The sequence below is a fragment of the Zychaea mexicana genome, assembly GCF_025766255.1.
Source record: "Zychaea mexicana strain RSA 1403 chromosome Unknown BDB00scaffold_74, whole genome shotgun sequence".
Taxonomy (NCBI): domain Eukaryota; kingdom Fungi; phylum Mucoromycota; class Mucoromycetes; order Mucorales; family Lichtheimiaceae; genus Zychaea; species Zychaea mexicana.
In genome coordinates, this window is record NW_026516737.1 from 194,473 (window position 1) to 215,542 (window position 21,070).

The following is a 21,070-nucleotide window of genomic DNA, read 5'->3' on the forward strand; positions in this document are numbered from 1 at the left end:
AGTATTATATGCGCTCACACTACTGCAGCTGCTAAATTTACACCTGCAACAGCAAGTTTTAACTCTACTCATCAAGTAAGCGCAGCAAAGATTTTCATGGGTATCATTAAAGATTCAAGCACGAGAGAATAGTTGACGAATACCCTGACAGCACCGTTTTTCCACATAAATCCAGCAGTGTGAAATCCAACTTCCTGTTGTCCTCTACTAGCGTACTGTACTGATATACTTTATATCCGTATAAAGTAGAATCTTTCAAACCGAAATGGCTTAACACGAATAAATTCGCTGCTGAAAATCCATCTTCCACCGTGGCTGTAGTCTTGCACATATGTAGAGTGGAAAAAAAGGAAGTTATCAGAATAGTGAAACTTTATACCTCATCCATTGGAAAGAACTTGTAGTAAAATCACTAATGAAGAGTTTTGGCCCTCGGCGTCTGGAGGTTGGATCTTTGCTAAAAGGGTCTACACGTTGCAGACAACGGGTTTACCTTCAACCAAGTCTGTAGATATATTTAAACGAATTTATTATCGCCTTTACCTTAGCCCCGTCGTGTAATGCTGAGCGTTTCTGAGGGTAGGCATTTTCTTCGCTTCCTCACAGTAAGCAACATATACATAGCATCGAGCGGGACTGATCCGGAGACGCCGTTTGCTTAACATGCTTTTGTCGCTAACTTCATTTTCGCTATCGTCGTTGATGTTGTCAATGTGGCATATGAAGAACGTTATAAAGGATAGAAAACCTCTACAAAAGCAGAATACAAGTGTGCGGTTTATGGTAAACCCCCTTCTGTAAATGACTTGCCGGAAAATAAAACGAGCAGCGAAATACAGTAAGTACGAATATAGTCGAGATCGCTAGTGAATTACTCTTACATATAATACAAGGCTTTGATTATTGATCTTCTGTCGATCACTGCCGCATATCATTTTGACAGCCAAAGTTAGTTCGTTTCACGGTACACACGATTTGTCCATATAACTGCTGACAGGTTAAAAAACGTTAGCATTTGTTTACCCCGTTCTTTATTCGTCTTACAAGGAAAACCATTGCCGAGAGTGCTTTTCAACCTTGGCGATTTCACTCTTATGATATTTCGTACTTTAAACGACTCCAACTTGATATACTGAAGACGCCAAAACCCCTGTATTAGAAATCCTAGGCCATCGTGTTTATCATTGGTGAAGGAATCAAGGAGGTGGCCTGGGAGCAGGGAAAGGGGGAGCTACGTTAAATAATCTCACCACTAGGAAAAAGGGTTAAAAGGGATCATTTGTGCAGCCCGCGAGGAGTAATTCGACGCTTTCTTTCTAATCTCGAGAACAAACAGCATGGTTTCTTTATCCATATTAACGATCACGTTTATGGCTATTTTTCTCACCAATACATTAGCCAGCAACGCAACTGAGCCTTACAGGTTTGAAACAATTAATTTCAGGCCACCGAAGAACATACTATTTGGTGTCTCTCAAGGAGGTAGGAGAAACACAACAAGACAAGTCTTTGAGTACGGTGTGCTTTTTTTCTTGGCTGAGCAACCTTTTCTGTACTTGAAGGCAGTTCACATGCTAGTTGGGTCACCCGCATACTAAACGAGCTGTCACTGCGCGGCCATCATGTCACATATGCTTCAACGGTAGGTTGCTACAACTGACAATGGTGCTATGCAACTACTTCATATAGTATATTTATGTATAACTATACAATCTAGGATACCCACTTAAAATTTATAAGACCATACCTGCATATTGATGCTGTATCGCTTGGTAGATCTTTACATGACGATCGCACTCTTGATAACTATACTTCTCCAAGGCAGTGGAGTCAGGTCAATGAAGATTTAAAGAAGTTTGTTGAAAGCTACAGCCCAAGTAAGTGTCGTGACAGCTTTTCATCATAGATGACATAAGTGATGAGCTGTGCTCTTTGGATACTGTGATTATGGAGACAACATTAAAATAGAAAACACCTCTTCTGTAGTGTTTAATCGAATCCAAGAAGTTCTGACAGATCGACCACTCGACGCAATGATATGTGACGCTCTCTTTTTTGAATGCATTGATGCTGCGCACAAAGCCAAACTTCCACTTATTCTCACTACTATAATCAGCGTTCATGAAGGTAATTTGATATATATATATATATATATAATAAGGTAGCTAACTATCAGTATAGTAATCATTACTACATGCTCACCACTACATGGAACTAAAATTTGTTATGGTTTGTTTGGCGCAATAGATGGGTTACCACCTTATATCAACAAAGATAATATATACATCATGGATCACGTCCCAGCTACAACAGAGCGCATGTCCCTCAAATATAGATTTTACATGAAGTTCCTCTTTCCTGTCGAGCTTCTTTGGAAGGCCGGATCACAACTCAATGAGTTCCGACACAAACGAAACTTGTCTATCTGGGAAACAACACCAAACACCAAAATCCGCAATTCGCTCAAAATTTCCAATAATTTATTCGGTACTGAACAAGCACGCCCGTTAGGACCTCTTGTAGAAATGGTTGGACCGATATTCAATGCTGTATACGACCCGTTACCGCTTCACATCGAGCACTTTCTAGATCAGCACCAGCGTGTCCTATTTGTGGCATTCGGGCAACATACATCGGCTAAAGAGCACGAGACAAAACAACTTCTTGCAATGCTATTACATATGCAAGAAACCCATTTAATTGATGGATTCATTTGGGGCTCCGGATTATCACATCTGCCAAAAATAGTCTCTACTCCTTCTGGGAACATATATAACGTAACTCATCTATTGGGACAGCAGCACCCTAATGTCCGTCTGTTGCATTGGGCCCCTCAATTTGCGATATTGAAGCATCCTTCGGTTATTACGTTCTTGACACACGGTGGGGGCATGTCCTTATTCGAGGCACTTCATGCGGGCAAACGTACGATTATCCGACCGTTTTTTTACGACCAACCTGCAAACGCCTTTCACTTTGAGCATACGCAGCTTGGCGGATACCTGAATATGGACGATCACAACGGTGCTTTGGAAACGTTCCGACGGGTTATCGAAGACACAGATAACGTCATTCAGAAAAACGTGGATCGATACCAAGCTTTGTTTCAAATCCATGCCCAGCGTGGCGTTGACCGAGGAGCCGATTTGGTCGAAGAAGTCCTTTTTACCAGTGTAGGCGATGGCCAATTGCCACACCGTCGTGATGTTGCCAACAACATTTCCTTTTTGAAAGCGAATGATTATGACCTGTATCTGTGCCTTTTCGCGATCTTGGTTTGTCTTGGATGGACAGTCCGACTGCTGTGTACTCGTATAAGAGATAGAGTTCAAGTCCCCAAAAGCAAAATAAATTAGGCGATACATTATTTATTGTAGAAAAATGGAAGAGTTCGTTGTTAAGCATTCTCCTCGCTGTCTCTCTTGTTGAGAAGTTTGATTGACAGATATTCTGATTTTTTATATAACATATGATAGTCAAAAATAAAGCCCGAGTAAAGGAACACTTGAAGAGAGGATACTAATACTCAGTTCAATAACAAACAAGTAAGTTGTCATATCATGAGGTATTAAAGAAACAAAAGATTTTTTCGCCACCCAATGCCAAGGGTTCCTGCCTACTCTACCGTTTCTCGTAATTACTGAAATTATGTGCATAGTGGCGTTTTTTAGATAATGCAAGATAGCCCCTTTGCCTTGCACCAGCGCCTGATAATCTCGTGTGCTGACGTGAACTAAGAGAAGAAAGGAAAGTAAATGTATACAGATTTCCAGCAATATGCATTGTAACTCCTTTGTCGCCTGCACACCTACATCATTTAGCCCCTCCGCTTGGAAAACCAAATTACAAATTCCCTTCAGAATGGAAGTAGAATCTTTACATTCGATCAATTTCGCTTCAAACATTTGAATGAATGTACCGTGACCAGTATCACGTTGTAAGGGATGATGCTCTATTGCCGTCCTGTCGATTTATGGAGGAAAGAAATAGCATAAACGTGATGGGGTATAGCCATTTGTCAAATCATTATTTAAATGGAATTTAATTATAATGACGTTTACCCTTACTTAGGAGACTTTGCATTGTTTCTGTAGGGGTGCTCAAGAAATGTAGTCTAGATAGAATGAGCAGTGCAATAATCAAAGTGCGCATTCTGCGTTTTTTTTGTATGTTCTCAACTTCTTAAGACGCCATATGTTGTTTTTAAACTAGCAAGACCAGCTTTAATAAAGATACAATGGATAGAGATGTAGTACTCGTGTAGAAGCAGTAATCGGCTTTGGAAAGCATATGATCATGAAGACATTACGAGGGCTGCATTCACGATATTACACAAGTCCATTGAATGTAACATTATAAAATTTTACCTACTTTTTCTCCTTCTTTTCTCCGGTCCATGCATATAGAGATGGATTTTCAACAACTTCTACCTGTTTACTTTTCATTAAAAAGTTATTGAAGCTTTTCGACATATATAGCTGTCATCCATTATTAATTTCCAAAATAGCGAAACCTTCTCTGTCGATAAGTAGACAGTAATGTGCTACAGTCAACTCCCGTTAACGTCAACCCGATAACGTCAACCCCGACAACGTCAACCGATTCGTTGGTACCCTTTCAAATTTAGCAGTTAAAGATTTTGCCTATTCTCTACCCGTCAACCCTCGATATGGTCAACACTTTTGTTGGTACGCTGAGGGTTGACGTTAACGGGGGTCGACTGTAACCTGTTGTTGGCTCAAGTTAATAAGACAAAGTAGAAACTATGCTTTTTAGGTGCATAATTAGATGCAAATTTACCAATGTTCCCTTCGTAGTTGCAATGTATACACCTTGGTTGGTAAAAGTAACGCGGTTATCATCTTCGGATAATACATCGATAATGGCTTTTCTGCTTTCTCGGCTAGATATAGCCCTTGGTGGCAACAGTACCTAGCCTGTTGATTAACTAATCCGGAAGTATAGAATCTGTCTGTACTGTGTCATCACGGCAACTGGTGCTTGGTTTCACCTGAGTAAAACCATGTAATGTAAATCAACTTTGAATCGAACGTAGCAAAGCAAAAGAAATTTCAACGAAAAATTAACGCACAAAGCATAGCAATTTGGGGCAGTGAGAGTGGCCATTACCAATTTTTTGGTGTCTGCCAACGGCAATATTATGTCCTATTTTCGAACCCACCACTCCCATCTTCGACGTGCCTAATCGTATAATGCATATACAAACTATTACATACGGTATGACTATGGTGCACTCAATTATTTTGCGCATGAAAACACCAGAGAGCGCCGAAAAGATGGCTGAAAGCGAAAAAAGTTGCGAAGACTTATATGGTTAACACGAACGAAATTGGACAATCCTTCAGTGAACGTGTGCTGCGTGACATGCTCCCCTCAGTAGTTGTTGCCGGTAGAGATACTACTGCATATGCCTTGTCGTGGACTGTAGAGGCATTGCTTACCAAGATTGAACATTTCTGGTCAGACATAGAGGATATGCCTTCTGAACTGCAATTTTAGGCTATCAAGGATATGCGTATGCTCTTTATTGTATAGATGGTGCTAGACCGATGCTACTACTACGATTGAGTTATATAGTATCGTCATTAACAGAAAATGATATATATGGTAGAATAGTTCTTTCGCCCTTATCCACCGGCGCTAACAAATCATAAACCAGCTCTAATTGACGATATTTTGCCCGGGTGGAGTACTTGTCCAGAAAGGAGACATGGCTTGCTACAGTGGCTATGCACATTTGAGATCTACTGTACAAAGGCGTGGAGAGCGGACTGTTTCGAATTTAAACCAGAAATTTGGATCACTGATGTGTTGAAATTTGAGGCCTGAGTCAGAAGGAAAATTTCCTGTGTTCCATGCTTCAGCGCGCAGCTGCTTGGGTAAACCGTCTATGTTGCTACATGCGTACTAATTATCGACTCTGCTAGCTCTCTGTCTACTTTGGTAATATATCTGGTCCGCTAGGTCGGAATGTGGCAATACTGGAATCAGCTCTTGTGATCGTCACACTTGTGAAGTAGTTTAAATTCTCGCTCGTTCCTGGCCAAAAGGCTGATTATTTTACATCGATAACAATGTCCATATAAGCTGCGTTAAAGATAAGTGCCAAAAGCAATAATTACAAATAACATAGCGGCCACTTTTTATACTTTATGAGCGCTTTTTATTGTATCGGTTGTTTTTAGTGAACCTACGCATAATGCAATGGACACAGTTCGTGGGCTATTTTACATTGATCAAATCGGACCTGTGTCTGCGGCGACGAGTTGCCTTTTTCGGAATACATATAAAAAAACAAAAACTTTTTTTCTGAACCAGCTCCCGTTTCCTCTAGCCAAAAGATTCGACATGCGCCCCATTTTGCTTCAAGGACACACGCGTTCGTTAACACAAATTAAATACAATCGCGAGGGCGACCTTCTCTTCTCCGTATCGAAAGATAAGATTGTCAATGTATGGTACTCGCACAATGGTGAACGATTGGGCACCTACACTGGCCATCTTGGTAGTGTGTGGACCGTCGATGTCAACTGTAAGCAGTCTCTTTTCGCTTTTGAATTAAGAATCGTTAGATTTTCCGAACGGATTATAGCCCAATTTTGATTACAAATTAATGTGTTAATTATCGGTGAAACTCGATTTGTTTATATGGATAGCTACAACAACGTTGCTCATTACCGGATCTGCCGACAACACAGCCAAACTCTGGGAGGTCCAGACGGGCAAGTGCTTGAAGACTTGGGAATTTAAGACGGCCGTAAAGCGTGTCGAATTCAGCGAGGATGATACCATGGTACTGTGTGTTACCGAAGAGCGAATGGGCTACTCGGGCTCTGTTACTGTTCTCCCAATCAATGGCGATATCAACGGCAAGCGTAAGTTTTAATACACACGATTTGGGTTGCCGCAGTAATAATGACATTTAAGAGAACGAAATCGAATAACTGGTGTAAATGTATCATGTGCATAGAATCGGATGAACCTTTGGCTACCATCATCAACGAAGGACCCAAGGCTGTGGTTGCCTGCTGGGGCTACTTGAACAAGTGCATTGTCAGCGGCCACGTCGACGGCTCGATCTGCCAGTGGGATTGGAAGGCCAACGAAAAACTCAACTCAATCAAACCACACGAAGATGTCATCTCGGATATGCAGATGAGCACCGACCGCACCTATTTCATCACCACATCAAAGGATAAGACAGCAATGGTCTTTGACGCGGACTCGTTGTCCCATTTGAAGTCATACCAAACCGATGCACCCCTCAACTCGGCATCCATCACTCCCAAGTTCCAGGAATTTGTCATTTTGGGTGGTGGTCAGGATGCCATGAGCGTCACGACCACATCGGCTCGTGCTGGTAAATTCGAATGTCGATTCTATCACAAGATTCTTGAGGAAGAGATCGGACGTGTACGTGGTCATTTCGGTCCTATCAATACAATTGCTATTCATCCTGACGGCAAGAGCTATTCGAGCGGTGGTGAAGACGGTTACGTCCGTGTCCATCATTTTGATCCCGATTATTTCAAGTTCAAGATCGAAGCATAAACACAATACACGCACACCCAAATCCACCTTTACATACACACCTGACACAAGCACCTTACTCACAAAAAGTTGGCATCGCCCCAAAAACGTTATTAAAAGAAACTCGAAAACACGAAAATGTATATTTTTTTATATATAAATATATAATACGAAAGAAAAAAATGGTTGTGAACAAATAACTAAACGAAGTATAAAGTAACGAGAAATGCTTGGGTGAATGTTTATGCAAGAAAGGAAGGTGAAAATGCAATAGTACATGCTATAATGTGTTTCCATTTAGCATTGGAAGGAACTACATGTGATGGAAATTAGCAGTTTGATTAGCATAGTTCATCCAGAATGATACATTGATTATACACACAAACTCAACTTACGTTGCCAACAACAACGCTAGGCAGATCGAAGAAGTCTCGCTTAATCGTAAAACAGATGCTGCAAGGCACGGGTCGATAGGTCGGGCTCATTAATATTACTGACATGTACGCTGACGACTCTGTGTCGCTAAATGCGTGCTGGGCATATTTTTCCCAGTACTCGACAGCAGATCCATTATCCATTAGTTCATATATGAACGTCTTTTTCCCAAGCAACGTTTCCTTGCTCCACTGTGTTAGCAAAGAAAACTCTTTGCCCACCAGCACAATTTCGCCTGTACGTCGCCACACAGCTGTTGGAGTACCCGAGAAAGTAATCAACTTTTCGTATTCCTAGTAATTATATAATCATTTTGGATCAGTTAATTTCTCTCTCAATGTGTAAACTCCTTCTTTATTATGCATCTTTATTTCCGTTTTTCTTGTTTTGTCTTACCAGCAATGTTCGTTGAACACATTTTTCCATGTATATCAAATCCTCCTCAGTGAGATGGATCATGGCTGAGATAAACGAAGGTCGAAATATCGCAAGTGCTCGAGATATCCGCATCAAATCCTCGCGACCCATTCTAAATTTTCATGTATCCCATCCAATTAGCAAGCACAAAACTTTGTGATACACCATGTGTCGTTGTCCATTCCTCCTTTCGTTATCCTTGATTTACCTTTGCCGGACATGCTGAAACAAGTAATGGTATCCTTCGGCATAGTTAAAGGGCCCTTTGATAATGGTGTAGGCTTCTTCTGGTGTATTACCAACCCCTTTCCGCCGCTTGACGATCTTGCCTTTCACATCGATCGGCGAAGATTGTTGGTGCATTTGCATCTGTGGGGGCATCTGGCGCTGTTGCTGTTGTTGCAGTGGTTGAGACATGAGCGACTGGTGTTGTAATGGTTGCTGCTGCTGCGACTGTTGCTGTTGCTGTGGAAACAATGGAGCAGTAGACATGGTGGGTGTGAGCATGGACGACGATGGGGTATCCACAGCGGAAGATGTACTTGGAGATGACACTGTGCCACGCATCAGCATGCTAGACTCAGCTGTATTTGGATCGAATGGCTGCGTTCCTTGACGACCTGGTCCTGGCGTTTGTGCTGCGCCAAGGAATTGTTCCACACCACCGCCGCCAGCATTATTGAGTTGAAGCATGTTGGACAAAATACCATACTCGAGATTTGCTGATTCTGATCCAAACCCATAATTACCAGCGATATTCAACAACTGAGGATCAAAGCCTGAATAAAAGTCATCAACGTAGTACCGTTAGTGAGCTCATTATCTCTCGCCCGCATACACACACTCGGTCTGCCAAGCTTATCTATAACTATAAGTTTACCGATATCAGTAGGCTGTTGTTGATGCTGGTCAAAGGCATTAAGTGACGGATGCTCGGAAGGTGTAGTAGATGCAGGTGAGGATACTTGTTCTTTTTTAAACACAACTCAAATATCATTAATTATAACTTTTCCTTGTGTAGCAAGCAAACAAAAGGGTAAATAACATACCATACTCATCATCCTGAAGGTACTTTGCTCGTTTTCGAGTTCCATCGGTACAAGTACTTTCCAAACCTCGCTTGATGCATCGCTGACATGGTCGCGCTAAAATCAAGAAATTAAAATGCTAAATCCTACATAAGAGCACACTCACAGAAAACTTACAATCATCACAAGTTAAGTGAGCCTAGATATGTATATCGAAACGTGAGTCTTAGAAATAGAGAAAAGACCATGTACGCTGACAATCAAATAAAAGCAGTGGGGTACCTTTTGGCAATGTGAACAAGCACGAGTGGCCTTTTTCCGTCGAGGCTTAGGGGTTTGCCCGTCGTTATTCATGGCTCTTTTTTTGGAATGATAGCGTTTTGTTAGGAAAAAGACTGCCCTTTGGGCATTGCTTGTTAAGAGACTGTTTGGTTTTCAGCAAACGAAACTGTTTCGATCAAAAGTATCTTTTTGCTGGGTGAGTGGGTTTCTCCGCCCCACCCCTCAGTCCAGTCTTGATTGTTCTCTCTCCACTGTGCACACCCAATATGGGGGTGAGGGCGGACCTTCTTGGGTCCAGCCCAAAATCAACTTGGATGAGTCATGGAGATACTTTGGGTACAAGAAATATAGGGCCCGAGTATGTCATTTATTACAAGATGGAGAATGAAAGGCTTCCCCCATACGCCAAAAGCTATAATAAAGATAAGCCTGGCTTCGAATAGTAATGGCACTCCCTCCTGCCTTTGAAAATGAGATTGGTGTTAAGCCTGTCGTATCAAACGACAGTTCAAAAGTGATACATTTTAGTAGACAATTTTCATCATGCCTTATCTCAAGATTTTGCAGAATTAAACTCATTCCACCACCTGCTGCTGCTGTTGGTTTGAGATAGCGTCCACAGACAAAGCAGTATTTTCAAACGCAAACATCTTCTGTCGTTGTACTTTTATTATGCATCCACTCTTCATCGCTATAAAGGGATTCTGAGAAAGTTCAATTTAATATAGCGAGAAAGAAAGAGAAGAGCGATACAATGTAGACTCAGCGAGTACTACATGGTATCGAAAACTACCTCATCACTATATATTTGTCTCTAGTTTTTGCACGACGCTTTATATTGAAGAAACATACGACCGAACTAAGAGAAAAGCTTATCTTGTGCTTTAATAACCGTATCTGACCGAAAACAATAATGACTGTAAAGAACCAAAACGGTAATCCCAAGCTTATAATATCGCCAACATATACGTCAATAGTATCTTATTTTGTCTTAAACCCCATATAGACAATTTTTACTTATACTACATACTGGGATCGAAACAACACATTAAGCACAAATACTCACTTTCCCAGATTTATCATGGTGCAACTATTGAATGTACGATCCATATTGTCGCTCTCCAAAATCGTTTACATCAAGTCCCTATTATGAAGAGCGCAACCCGTGATGTCGCGATCAGTCTTACAGTTACTAAACGACACGGGCACTACTGTATTGAGATATAGTACATAGCAGTAATAGTATCAATTCCGTCAAGTGCAGTGTAAATTCGAAAAATATACATATGATAAAGAAGGATGATAATGATGATAGTGAGAAGGGAAATGTTGATCGAAAAGGCTGTATCTGCCATTTGTACCTACGTTGCACTGAGTGCATAATAACCGCATACTTTGTATTTTACAGTATCATGATATCAGATTATTACTTGGACACCTTGTTGGAATGTACATTTAAACTTTGCCAAAAATCGTTTTACTGACTCGCCATCGAACGACAGATGTAGTAATAGCGCTGCCAATATACAATGCACCACAGAATAATTTATACGATAAAAACGGTTCAATCTTGCTTCTACTTTCGATTGCACTAGCAATAGTGCTTCCCAAGACACCTGGACACGTTGCCAGCAGCACCCATGAGAACCCGAGTGCATATTGTTCCATACCAAGAATAGCGACCGTGATTGGTCCAACTACATTTATGATCGTTTAGCAGCAAACGCATCAAGACAGATTATTAATGCATATTTAGGAAGGAATGATAATGGCCGAGCAAAAAGAAGGCATTACATGCTATGATTGACTCTTTTTATTCTTTTTTTGACATGGCCAAGTTACTTACATAGGGCATAAAAGGTTCCTCCAAAAGATCCGATTAAAATAGCATAGCCGACCAAGCTTTCAAAACTATAGGCAAAGGTCCATACTGTAAAAGTGGCAATGCCCGCAATCGTAGTACAAACTATGTTGACATTTACACACCCGATCCGGTCCGCGATGACTCTAATAATGCTGCAAACGTAAGCGTCATGTTGTGTGATGCACCGGCAGCAGCATCATGTGTTCGACACATATTTGCATTACCCTGTAATTATGCGTCCCACAAAGCTCGCTCCTGATGCTACAGAGAGGAGGAGCGATCCCTGTGTTTCTGAAAGTCCCAAGTAAGTGGCGTAGGCTATAAAATTTTTGCCAATATCAGCATTGGGATCGCGTAGCGTCAAATCTGAATATGCTGTGCATACATACATGGAAGAAAAAGATATGGAATATACAAAGCCATGGACTGTAAGAGCGCAGAGAAACACCATATGATCAGGTTCGCGTCTTTCAGGATACTCAACTTGAGTGAGTCTGTTGGTTTCTTTAATTCGCCACCACCATCACTGCGGCGTCTTTTCTTGAATACGGCGCACGCGACCATGTTGCATGCTAAATAAGTTATTCCGAGAATTCGAAACGTCCTGAGAATATTTTCTAAATTACATATCATTTGTATGTGTTACGCACACGCGCCACCATTGTCAACAAAGAACAATTCATCTTTACCAGTGCTCGCCTAAATTTCTGTTGATCGTACTCATGATGATAGGAGTGACCAGTCCTGTGGCACCGGTACTGCTCGCCACAATGCTCATGGCTGTGCTGCGGTGCTTATCATCAACCCATTCTGCAACCATCCTCATCGACGGCTAAACGAGTTTTATTGTGCATGATTGCACGATTGGTAGTGGACGTACATATATGTTACAGATTTTGCAAAAGACATTAATACTGTATGTACCACTACTACCCTATCCAAGCACTATCTTACTTACGTACAGAGTAAAGTAATGTGTCGCCGAGTCCATAACAAACACCAATCGATAAGTATAACTGCCATATCTTTTTTTAATTTCCAAAAAGAAAAACCGGATTAGTAATGTACAGGGGCGAGCAGTAGCAAGAAGGAGTGAGACTTTCAGAAGCCAAATTCATTAAAGAAAAAAAAAAGTCATGCGAGCAATCACGTAAATCATTAAAAAAATGGCGGAGTCATTCACGAACCTCAGTAGCTGAACCTGCTGCCACAAGACCTGTCGTGACTAATATCGTTCCAATAAAAGTGCTTTTCTTTACTCCAATGAGGAATTCAAGTGATTGGCTAAAGAAGCCCAGTCCGTTGGAGAGTAGGACGCCCAAAGTTCCCACAAAACTGAGCTGGATGATGGTTTCGTCGGAACTCCCAAAAACATAACGCTCAAAATGATCTTGCATGACTCCTATTGTAAGTTTTCTGTTTGTTAGACACGTCTACCACTGCTGCTCGGCGTCCACGCATAGGATACAACTAGCTGCGCATTATAGTCATATACACAATATGGCGGTCTACGAACCCCTAAATAATATGAATTTATTTCTCATTAGGAAAAACAAAGAAGGCAGTAATTTATACTTCTCCTGTAGATTAAATAGTGTTGATTTTACCATCCAAGTATCAATCCGTTGATTGCAAAGGTACACAGGAATGCGGCTTTTCGATACATAGTTTCATAATAATGGCTTGATTGTTAATAAGCTGATATCACGCGATGTCCGACCACGTAGTCGCACTTTGTATAAGATGTGGTTTGCGTCTATGTTTCGGGTAATGCTGGTATGTGCCAATGATACTTGTATTTACCTGCTACGATCAGCCATGCATATCGACGATCTGCCGCTGAGAATTCTTCGACTGTTGCTGGCTTACCAAGATCATCTTCTTGGATATCAGCTGCTATATCGCGGCTCAAGGTGTCATCATCTTCTGTATGATAGCAGTGATTTGTGTCGCTCTTAATTACTGCCATGAATTGGGCGTCGCAGATATACAGGAAGCTGAAAAGATATCCAGGAGAAAAGATATGATCAAACCGAAAGTGTTTATATGTCTGTCAATAGCATAAAGTTAAATAAGGGGGTGTTTGCGAATTCATTACACATTCATATATGCATGAGGTCGTGCTTCTTTATCGTCCTCGCAAACAGCTTCTCCCGTTGGTTCTACGGCCATGTATCATCTACTAGCTCCTACGCCATGTCATGTTGTTTGAGGTGAGCTACATATAGTCACGGCATAATCCATACCTTCTGTCATCCGGATAAGGAGGAGATGGCTAACAATGGTGTGTTTAGCTGTTTGTCCCTGTTTCGGGCCGGAGTGTCGGCAAATTCTGGCCAGTTTTGGTCGTTTTGGCATGCGGCTTATCATACGTACGGGCCGTAAAGAGCCGGAAACAACCAAGAAAGGAAACCTTCTAGGGCTCTGTGGCTGATATTTGTTGAAACTCATGACTTATGACATGAGCAAACAGGACAAGCAACGTTCTGGACGAAGCTATCATTTATGGCGGATAAAATGTACCTCCGAGCTGAATTAGAGGATGGTTGCACAGAAAAAACGAACAGCGCATCCGTAAACATTGCTGCATGATGATGATCATACGTTTGGACAAAAGATGCTGCAGCAGAATCAATAGATAGACGATATGCGATAATGAGAAGGCAGAGTGTCAAAAGGGAATGCATTACACACTCCAGTTGCTATACCAATTGTCGTCGTCGTCGCCGATTCCTGCGTCATTAACAGTGGTGCTATTGTTTGCTGCAAGGTGTACTGTAGTACTGTCTAAGAAGGGGCAGTTTGTGTGTACAGTATGCCGGCGTAATCGCCGAGCGCTACTTTTGTCTTTTGACAGGGCAGGAATGTAAAAAAAGCAGTCGGCGACATGTGATTTGTAAGAAGACCATAACAAAACCACAGAAAGGCATCGAAGCTCACAGACACGCGAACTCCCGTGGCCTCGATTAGGAAATAAGTACTGGGCATGATGTAATTACGATATAAACAAAAAGTGAATTGGCATTTCTTATTCCTCTGGCTTGTTGACTTTTCCTCTCTTCTTTTCTTACATCCCCATTGCTCAAATATTAACAACCCCCGTAACATCCACGCACTGCCTAAAAAACAATGCCATCATCGCTTGTTTATCCAACAACAACTCCCTCATTGGAAATCGACCCAGTAGCGATCTCCGGTGACGATTTGATTACCTCCGTAAAACGACCGCCAGCGCCTCTCCTGAAAAAGGCACCACCACCACCACCCGGTAGGTAGTTCTCATTGCGTGTGTATGAGAAGACACCGAAACTCGAAGGGTTATTCCCGATTAACCACGCTGCTTCTTTCTCTTCTAACCATTCCACACGCCATACTCTCTTCTCAATCAGACCTCGTGTTGCCCAGCAATCGTCAAGAAGGCGACAACGCTAGCGAAGACGTCCACGATACGAATCCTGTAGGTGACGCATCGCCTATCACTAGTGACTCGATGTCAACGACAGCCGATTCGCTATGGGCACCACCATCGCCACAGCAACCTATGCGGCCTGATGCACTGCTGCGCATCAACACTTCTGTACGCTTTGAAGACACCGATTACGAAGGCAAGCCAAGCATTTACTTGTTTATATTCGTCAACCCTCTATCGGGTGATCAAAAGGGCATCGATCTCGTGCATCTTCCCATCCAACATTTCCGCTTGCGACGACTGCCCCAAGTGCAAGTTGAAATCCACAATATTTTGGATGCAGAAGATCGTGAAGCCGGTATAAGCCGAATCAAACTAGTCCAATCCATGGTCAAACTTGGCCAGCTTCCACCCATACCGCAGGGAAACTTGGCACCCGCCGTAAGCGGACGGCATATCCAAGTCTGGAGTGCTGGAGGCGATGGCACTGTCATGAGCGTCGTGGAAATGCTACGCGACGTGGATTTCGACCAGATATTTTTCTCATGTACGTCTGGTCTTTCTTTTTCCCGTGTCTTTTTTTTTTTAGTTGCACTCTAGCCTAGTCTGTCCTGTCTCCACACTAGGGCATCGACTCCTTGCAAAGCTGTACTAAACCAAACACATCAATTTATAGGTATACCGTTCGGGACCGGTAATGATTTTAGCCAGGTGCTGGGATGGGGCCGTACGGTTCCTCGTCGCGATATTCTTGGCTATGGCCTCCGGCATCTCGAAGAGCTGGTTACAGAGCGTCTCGAGCATTCCGACGCCGCACGGCTCGATCTATGGGAGGTCGAGATGTCGGCCCATCCATCGGGTTATGTCAAGGTGGCCGGACCTGATCGTGAGGACGGACACGACGTCTCAGAGGTTAAACCAACTGGGCTCAAAGAACACCAGCAATCGATTACCCGAAAGATGTCCAATTACATGTCTATCGGTGTGCAAGGCTACGTTGGCAGCGGGTTCGAAAAGCACCGAGCAGGCAACAGGTTAGCCAACATTATGGTGTATACTATTGAGAGCGCCAAATGGGTGTTCTGGCGCAGGTTCCCTCCGTTGACCGCCTTTATCGATAAAATGCTGCAGAATGACCAAGCTGTGCTGCAGTTTCCAGATCCGCGGAAGCAGCAGGTTGAAAAGCATCATGGTGACAACAACAGCAGCAGCGACAGCAACGACGGTGACGCTTCTGCGACCTTAGCACACGTGACGGGACATCCAATCGACTTTGTGATTCAAAATATTCCACACATCTGGGGACGCGAGGTGGACCTGTGGGGTGAGGCTAAATCCGGTCTGGAATCCGTGGAGAATCGTGCAGGTCCCACTGATCCAGCGACGTGGAATCCTCAGCGAGCCAACGACGGTAGAATGGAAGTCATGGTCATCCATTCCCTGTTCAGTTATCTCAAGAAACTGGCGAATATCCGACAGCATGTGTCACGCATCGGCCAATTCGGCACTCCCTTTGAAATCGCATTTCGCCCACCGTCTGAACGAAGCAACAAAAGACGTTCTCTGTGGAGAAGAGTCAACCGCTACGAACGCGACAATGTGATCTGTATCATGTGCGATGGCGAGTTCTATATACTAAAGGACCCCAAGTCTCTAAAGTTTGTTCGCTTTGCTCAAATCTGGACATTGGGCCGAAGGGACGAGAAGGGCACTGGTCGACTGGTTTTAGACGAACACACTTCTTCATCACCATTATTACCTTGAATGTTTTTATAATTTAATCGTTTTTCTTGTTTATATGCTTTGTATATTATCTTTGCTGATTCTCCTTACTCCCTTCAAAACTCATCATTTTAATGTTAAAACCTTGCATTTTCATAATTCTTACGCCCTACTATTACTATTAGTCTACTATACGTATTCCCCACAAATAATACATTATACAGTAGCAGCATATATACATCATCCTCTATACAGACTTATACCATAAACAGCACTTGCACAATTCCGGCTCCCTTATTAATTACTCATTGTCTAAGCAATGTGATCGACGTTCTTATGATAAACTTTTTATTATTGTAAATATAGAAGAAGAAAAAAGTGCCGTACAAACGTAATATATGCAACTCCAACCCATTGAAATTTAAGCTCGTCTCTTGCCCTTGCGGTCTTCTTCATCGAGCTCGTCGTCATCTGCCCGTCTCTTGCCCTTCTTGGCTTTGTTTAGGAAAGTATCCAAGCCAAAGACATCTTCCTTGGGTGCTGAACGGCCTCCCACAGTTTCTTTTTCAAACTCGACAGGTCCACTCGAGCCACCTTCACCACTGCCATCGGCTCCTGAAAAACCCTTGCGTATGCCAAACTTGTCTTGCTTAATGCTACTCTCCAAATCGGCAGCTTCGGCGTCGCCCAAAACATCAGAATCTTGATTTCCGCGGAATCGATAGATCGACGATGATGTTTCGTTGAACAAGGGCTTGTCGTACAGACTGTAGGCTAATTTTTGTGTATGTTTTGTCATGATTTGATTAGTAAACCATAGAGAAATATCAAAGATACTAGAAAGAAATCACACAGAGACAGATAACTTACATTCGTCGTCCTTGAAACCAGAGCCGATGCCCTGAGACTGATTGAATAACCGTGCATCAAACATGCTGTCCTTGCTCATAGAAGGCTTAGCCAATCCCAATGCAATCTTTTCAGAGATATCACGACCTTGTTCACTACAAAACACACAAACGATGAATTTGTCAATATAAGGCTGAAACCTAAAGCAACACAATAGATCCCGTTCAGGATGCTTACCGTGCGACATGCTTAGCCTTAGCTTCAGTGCCCATTTTGCTCATACGCAATTCACGCTCTCTTTGCTTTTGTCGTTCTCGTCGCAATCGATCGCGCTCACGGGCACTCTTATCATCACCGCCACTGTCATCTCTTCGCCGTGATACTTCGCGATCGCTTTCTTCTTCACTCTCACTGCCAGAGCCAGAACCAGACTCGTCTGTGGAATCATAGTTAGGCATCAATGAGGCTGCTGTGGGTCGGTTTGTCGGAGGAGCAACGCCAGAGCCAGAGCCAGAAGCACCGGCGGCAGAAGATGGCTTGAGACCAGCTCTAATAGATGAGAAAATAATTTTGGTCAATATGATAACCACTAAAAAGCGCAAGGAAAAAAAAGGAATACCAACCTCTCTTCGCGTGCTTTTTGTGCCAGATCCCGCAGCTTCTCTTCTTCTGCGTCCTTTTGTTTCTGTGCAAGCTTCTGTTGCATCAAATTTCTTTGTCGCACTTCCTCTCGAGCATGACGATCGGCTGCATAGAGAGCTTCTGAGAACTTTGCAAAGTTGTCGTTTATGGTGATTTCCTGCAATCCACGGCCGTCAGCAGCTAATCGCTTGTCCAACGGAATGGTATAACCTTTGGTGTTCTTCCAGTTTGAGATACAGGGCGGAATGACCCATTCTGCCTGTTCCTTGGCTGTCAACTTTCGAGGCGGTGAGTGCATAACGGGTGGGGGTGGTGATGGTGGTCCGCGAGGGATCTTTTTGTGCTTGAAGCTCGGTGGCTCCATAGGGTCGCTAGGCGCATCGACCATTCGAATGATACGCTGCTTGGCACCACCGTTAAAGTTGTCGTTGGCCAGGTTTGATGCAGGTGTGTAACGAATATAGGTTGGGTCCTTGTTGGTGCCGCCGCTTGTGGCCACCACGTTCTTTGGCTGTGCCGCTGCAATCTTGGTATTGACAATGCGTTCAAGCGCTGCTTTGGTCTTTTCGGCGACAGTCATGACTTCTTCTTCACCAGGACGGTCCATGGCAATCTTTTCAACGTCGACATCTTTCCGTTCTTTAAGCGGTACCAGATCTTTGAGTGAAGAATGGACGATGCGATCATCGCTGTGGCCTTGTCGAGCGATTTGATCGTATTTCACATTGCCTTCTGAATCCACTTGGAGCGTCAAGGCGCCGCCGCTACGTTCGGTCTTTCGAGTGTCCTTTTTGCGGCCCATTTCAAGTGGGTATTGTGCAATGTGAATTTCTGGAAATGCACCACCATTGCCGAAATCTTCAGGTGTGCGTGGACGATAACTTTTACGTTGACCGTACGGAGGAATGCGGTCGGCGCTCCGAGTAGAAACGAGCTGATTTACTTTTTTTTCATACTGAGGGGTTGATGAGGATGGTGTTGATGGCACCGAATGTCGAGGTTTGGGTAATAAACTACACAATTTACGTGAAAGCGGTTAAGATAATCTCACCAAAAACACTAATCATTTTATCTCATTTTACCTTGAAAGGGTAGCCATGAAAATAGAAACAAAGGATAAAGAGTTGGAAAAAAGAACTCTGCAGCAGCTGCACCAGTGAAAAGCAAAAATACATACTGATTTTCAATCTCCGGTTTCCAGCATTGGGAGGATCACCAAAAAGCTATCCCTCAGCGACAAAACATATAGAAAGGCAGCGAAGCTTTACGTGATGTATAATAAGGAGGGAGCGGAAAGATGTGTCAAGGGCAATCACCGATGATGGTAATACTGTATGCATAAAGCAGACGAGAAGTGACTAGGTATGTAGGTAAGTTTCTATAAGAAACAAAGATACTACTCACATGCAATTGTGATGATTTCAAAAAGTAGCTCTAGATACTCGACAGTGACAAATGATGTATAACCTTTTTACTGCTAAAAGTACAATCCTAAATTTTCTTTTTATTCTAACACGAGAAAACGCTTTATGTACAATGCAAGATATACAATTTTTTTAGCAACAACAGCATTCCTCACAGCAGAGGAACATACACAGAGCTGCAAAACTAGGTAAAATGTGACAAAACCAACGAGTCAGCAATGATAACGATATGAATTCATGCACATCATCAAAGATAAGCCAAAGGATGCTGGTAGCGCTAGCTACCAGTACATTTTTTGCACTCGAATGAAAGCACACTATGAACGGAAATAGCATGACTACTTACATGCCACAACAGCATCCTTGTGGATGATCGCAGCACCCTGGTTGGTATCCATAGTACGGCAGTGGTGGCGGAGGAGGATATGGGCCTTGTGCCATTGGCAGCGGTGGCACCGTGCCCGGCTGTGCACCCATCATCGGAGGTACGGCTTTTCTCAGGAAAATGTTAAAAAAAGGAGCCGAAAAAAAACAAAACAATAACAACCCTCAAGTATTATTTTTTTTCCTTACCTGCTGGTGTGGCGTATGGCATGGGTTGTGCAGTAGCCGGATAGTATGGTGTAGCTGTAGGTGTCATCATGGAGCCAGCATATGCTGCGTTCATGGGTGGTAGCGACATGATGAGAGAGTATTGGTTTATAGGCTAAAGCTGACTATTTTTGCTGGAGTGTGTGCGTCGAAAAAGGTACCTATCGAAATCAATCCAAACGAGACATGAGGACGATGTTTCTATAACCTCTTGACACTTTTTATATGGATACTTGGAATCAGAACTTACGTGAGTACAGTAACTGCTTGCTGCTCGAAAGAGATAACAAGAAAAGCAAAAATAAAAAGACTGGAAAAAGGGAGAACGACTGCAAAGAGAGAAAATAGACAGATGACGCTTTGTTTATGCCTTATATATTTAGCTTAGCACACAAAAGTCGTGACCCGATTTGGGTGAACAATGAAAAACTCATTGCTTTTCTCGCACTTGCTACTGACGAAAGATGGGCCTTTTGCTCTTTATTAGTGCTTACGGGCATTAATCGTGACCTGTCCTCATTGTTCGTTATATTATTGCTTGCATTGGATATGCAAAAGCTGGGCAAGAAGAGCGGGTATGTATACATATTTTATACATGTGCATTGTTCCAAGTCCCACTCTTCAATCTACTGCAGCATACGACTTGCACGGATCCTCAACGCAGTATTGTTTACGGTTATCGGTGTAATTTCATATAGTGAGTCTATATGTCTGTACCAATAATAAGTACATATACAGATTTATAGTAAGTCACCGCACCATCATCAAATTAGATGAGAACACCGAACAATTCCACAATGTTACGAGTAGTTGGAGACACCAACAGAAGACTGCTGAGCAAAAAGGAGGAAACTG

At 42.8% G+C, this 21,070-nt stretch overlaps 7 protein-coding genes across 7 annotated transcripts; 4 read left to right on the top strand and 3 right to left on the bottom strand.

Annotated features, from left to right (window-relative positions):
• Positions 1 to 1,622: 1,622 nt before the first annotated feature.
• Positions 1,623 to 3,503, top strand: BDB00DRAFT_941141 (uncharacterized protein; the record flags this gene model as incomplete). The annotated part of the gene is made up of 4 exons (XM_053129362.1): positions 1,623 to 1,642; positions 1,777 to 1,877; positions 2,248 to 3,250; positions 3,378 to 3,503. 4 exons carry the CDS (start codon positions 1,623 to 1,625, stop codon positions 3,427 to 3,429), a joined length of 1,176 nt encoding a protein of 391 aa, XP_052976520.1. The 3' UTR covers positions 3,430 to 3,503.
• A 2,776-nt stretch (positions 3,504 to 6,279) lies between these two features.
• Positions 6,280 to 7,736, top strand: BDB00DRAFT_961304 (WD40-repeat-containing domain protein). Its single transcript, XM_053129730.1, has 3 exons — positions 6,280 to 6,553; positions 6,678 to 6,896; positions 6,992 to 7,736. The coding sequence occupies exons 1-3, from the start codon at positions 6,370 to 6,372 to the stop codon at positions 7,570 to 7,572; spliced, it is 984 nt and encodes a 327-aa protein (XP_052976521.1). The 5' UTR covers positions 6,280 to 6,369; the 3' UTR covers positions 7,573 to 7,736.
• BDB00DRAFT_838972 (uncharacterized protein) lies at positions 7,737 to 9,956 on the bottom strand. The gene is made up of 8 exons (XM_053124671.1): positions 9,714 to 9,956; positions 9,609 to 9,630; positions 9,453 to 9,548; positions 9,284 to 9,373; positions 8,612 to 9,182; positions 8,383 to 8,515; positions 7,947 to 8,279; positions 7,737 to 7,864 (listed from the first exon to the last, which is right to left on the bottom strand). The coding sequence occupies exons 1-8, from the start codon at positions 9,783 to 9,785 to the stop codon at positions 7,832 to 7,834; spliced, it is 1,350 nt and encodes a 449-aa protein (XP_052976522.1). The 5' UTR covers positions 9,786 to 9,956; the 3' UTR covers positions 7,737 to 7,831.
• Positions 9,957 to 11,168: 1,212 nt separating this feature from the next.
• BDB00DRAFT_769220 (major facilitator superfamily domain-containing protein) lies at positions 11,169 to 12,974 on the bottom strand (the record flags this gene model as incomplete). Its single annotated transcript, XM_053119799.1, has 7 exons — positions 11,169 to 11,410; positions 11,560 to 11,720; positions 11,802 to 11,895; positions 11,967 to 12,181; positions 12,267 to 12,409; positions 12,540 to 12,602; positions 12,765 to 12,974. The coding sequence occupies 7 exons, from the start codon at positions 12,972 to 12,974 to the stop codon at positions 11,169 to 11,171; spliced, it is 1,128 nt and encodes a 375-aa protein (XP_052976523.1).
• Positions 12,975 to 15,118: 2,144 nt separating this feature from the next.
• On the top strand, positions 15,119 to 16,750 carry BDB00DRAFT_769219 (ATP-NAD kinase-like domain-containing protein; the record flags this gene model as incomplete). Its single annotated transcript, XM_053119798.1, has 2 exons — positions 15,119 to 15,533; positions 15,663 to 16,750. The coding sequence occupies 2 exons, from the start codon at positions 15,119 to 15,121 to the stop codon at positions 16,748 to 16,750; spliced, it is 1,503 nt and encodes a 500-aa protein (XP_052976524.1).
• A 290-nt stretch (positions 16,751 to 17,040) lies between these two features.
• On the bottom strand, positions 17,041 to 19,325 carry BDB00DRAFT_838987 (SKIP/SNW domain-containing protein). Its single transcript, XM_053124672.1, has 5 exons — positions 19,282 to 19,325; positions 18,181 to 19,212; positions 17,795 to 18,106; positions 17,579 to 17,712; positions 17,041 to 17,482 (listed from the first exon to the last, which is right to left on the bottom strand). The coding sequence occupies exons 1-5, from the start codon at positions 19,296 to 19,298 to the stop codon at positions 17,130 to 17,132; spliced, it is 1,848 nt and encodes a 615-aa protein (XP_052976525.1). The 5' UTR covers positions 19,299 to 19,325; the 3' UTR covers positions 17,041 to 17,129.
• Positions 19,326 to 19,666: 341 nt separating this feature from the next.
• On the top strand, positions 19,667 to 20,541 carry BDB00DRAFT_838989 (uncharacterized protein). Its single transcript, XM_053124673.1, has 4 exons — positions 19,667 to 19,807; positions 19,970 to 20,114; positions 20,197 to 20,375; positions 20,465 to 20,541. The coding sequence occupies exons 1-3, from the start codon at positions 19,729 to 19,731 to the stop codon at positions 20,297 to 20,299; spliced, it is 327 nt and encodes a 108-aa protein (XP_052976526.1). The 5' UTR covers positions 19,667 to 19,728; the 3' UTR covers positions 20,300 to 20,375; positions 20,465 to 20,541.
• Positions 20,542 to 21,070: the final 529 nt, after the last annotated feature.

Excerpts from the sequence above, each read along its gene's own strand:
- BDB00DRAFT_838972 (XM_053124671.1), bottom strand. The coding sequence starts at position 9,785 with ATGAATAACGACGGGCAAACCCCTAAGCCTCGACGGAAAAAGGCCACT. Across the intron at positions 9,631-9,713 it reads CTTGTTCACATTGCCAAAAG|GCTCACTTAACTTGTGATGA; the intron begins GTACCCCACTGC and ends ATACATATCTAG. Across the intron at positions 9,183-9,283 it reads ACAACAGCCTACTGATATCG|GCTTTGATCCTCAGTTGTTG; the intron begins GTAAACTTATAG and ends ACTTTTATTCAG.
- BDB00DRAFT_838989 (XM_053124673.1), top strand. The coding sequence starts at position 19,729 with ATGTACAATGCAAGATATACAATTTTTTTAGCAACAACAGCATTCCTC. Across the intron at positions 19,808-19,969 it reads ACATACACAGAGCTGCAAAA|ATGCCACAACAGCATCCTTG; the intron begins CTAGGTAAAATG and ends ATGACTACTTAC. Across the intron at positions 20,115-20,196 it reads ACCCATCATCGGAGGTACGG|CTGCTGGTGTGGCGTATGGC; the intron begins CTTTTCTCAGGA and ends TTTTTTCCTTAC.
- BDB00DRAFT_838987 (XM_053124672.1), bottom strand. Across the intron at positions 18,107-18,180 it reads CAAAAAGCACGCGAAGAGAG|AGCTGGTCTCAAGCCATCTT; the intron begins GTTGGTATTCCT and ends CTCATCTATTAG. Across the intron at positions 17,483-17,578 it reads TGGTTTCAAGGACGACGAAT|CCTACAGTCTGTACGACAAG; the intron begins GTAAGTTATCTG and ends CACAAAAATTAG.
- BDB00DRAFT_961304 (XM_053129730.1), top strand. The coding sequence starts at position 6,370 with ATGCGCCCCATTTTGCTTCAAGGACACACGCGTTCGTTAACACAAATT. Across the intron at positions 6,554-6,677 it reads GTGGACCGTCGATGTCAACT|CTACAACAACGTTGCTCATT; the intron begins GTAAGCAGTCTC and ends TTATATGGATAG. Across the intron at positions 6,897-6,991 it reads TGGCGATATCAACGGCAAGC|AATCGGATGAACCTTTGGCT; the intron begins GTAAGTTTTAAT and ends TCATGTGCATAG.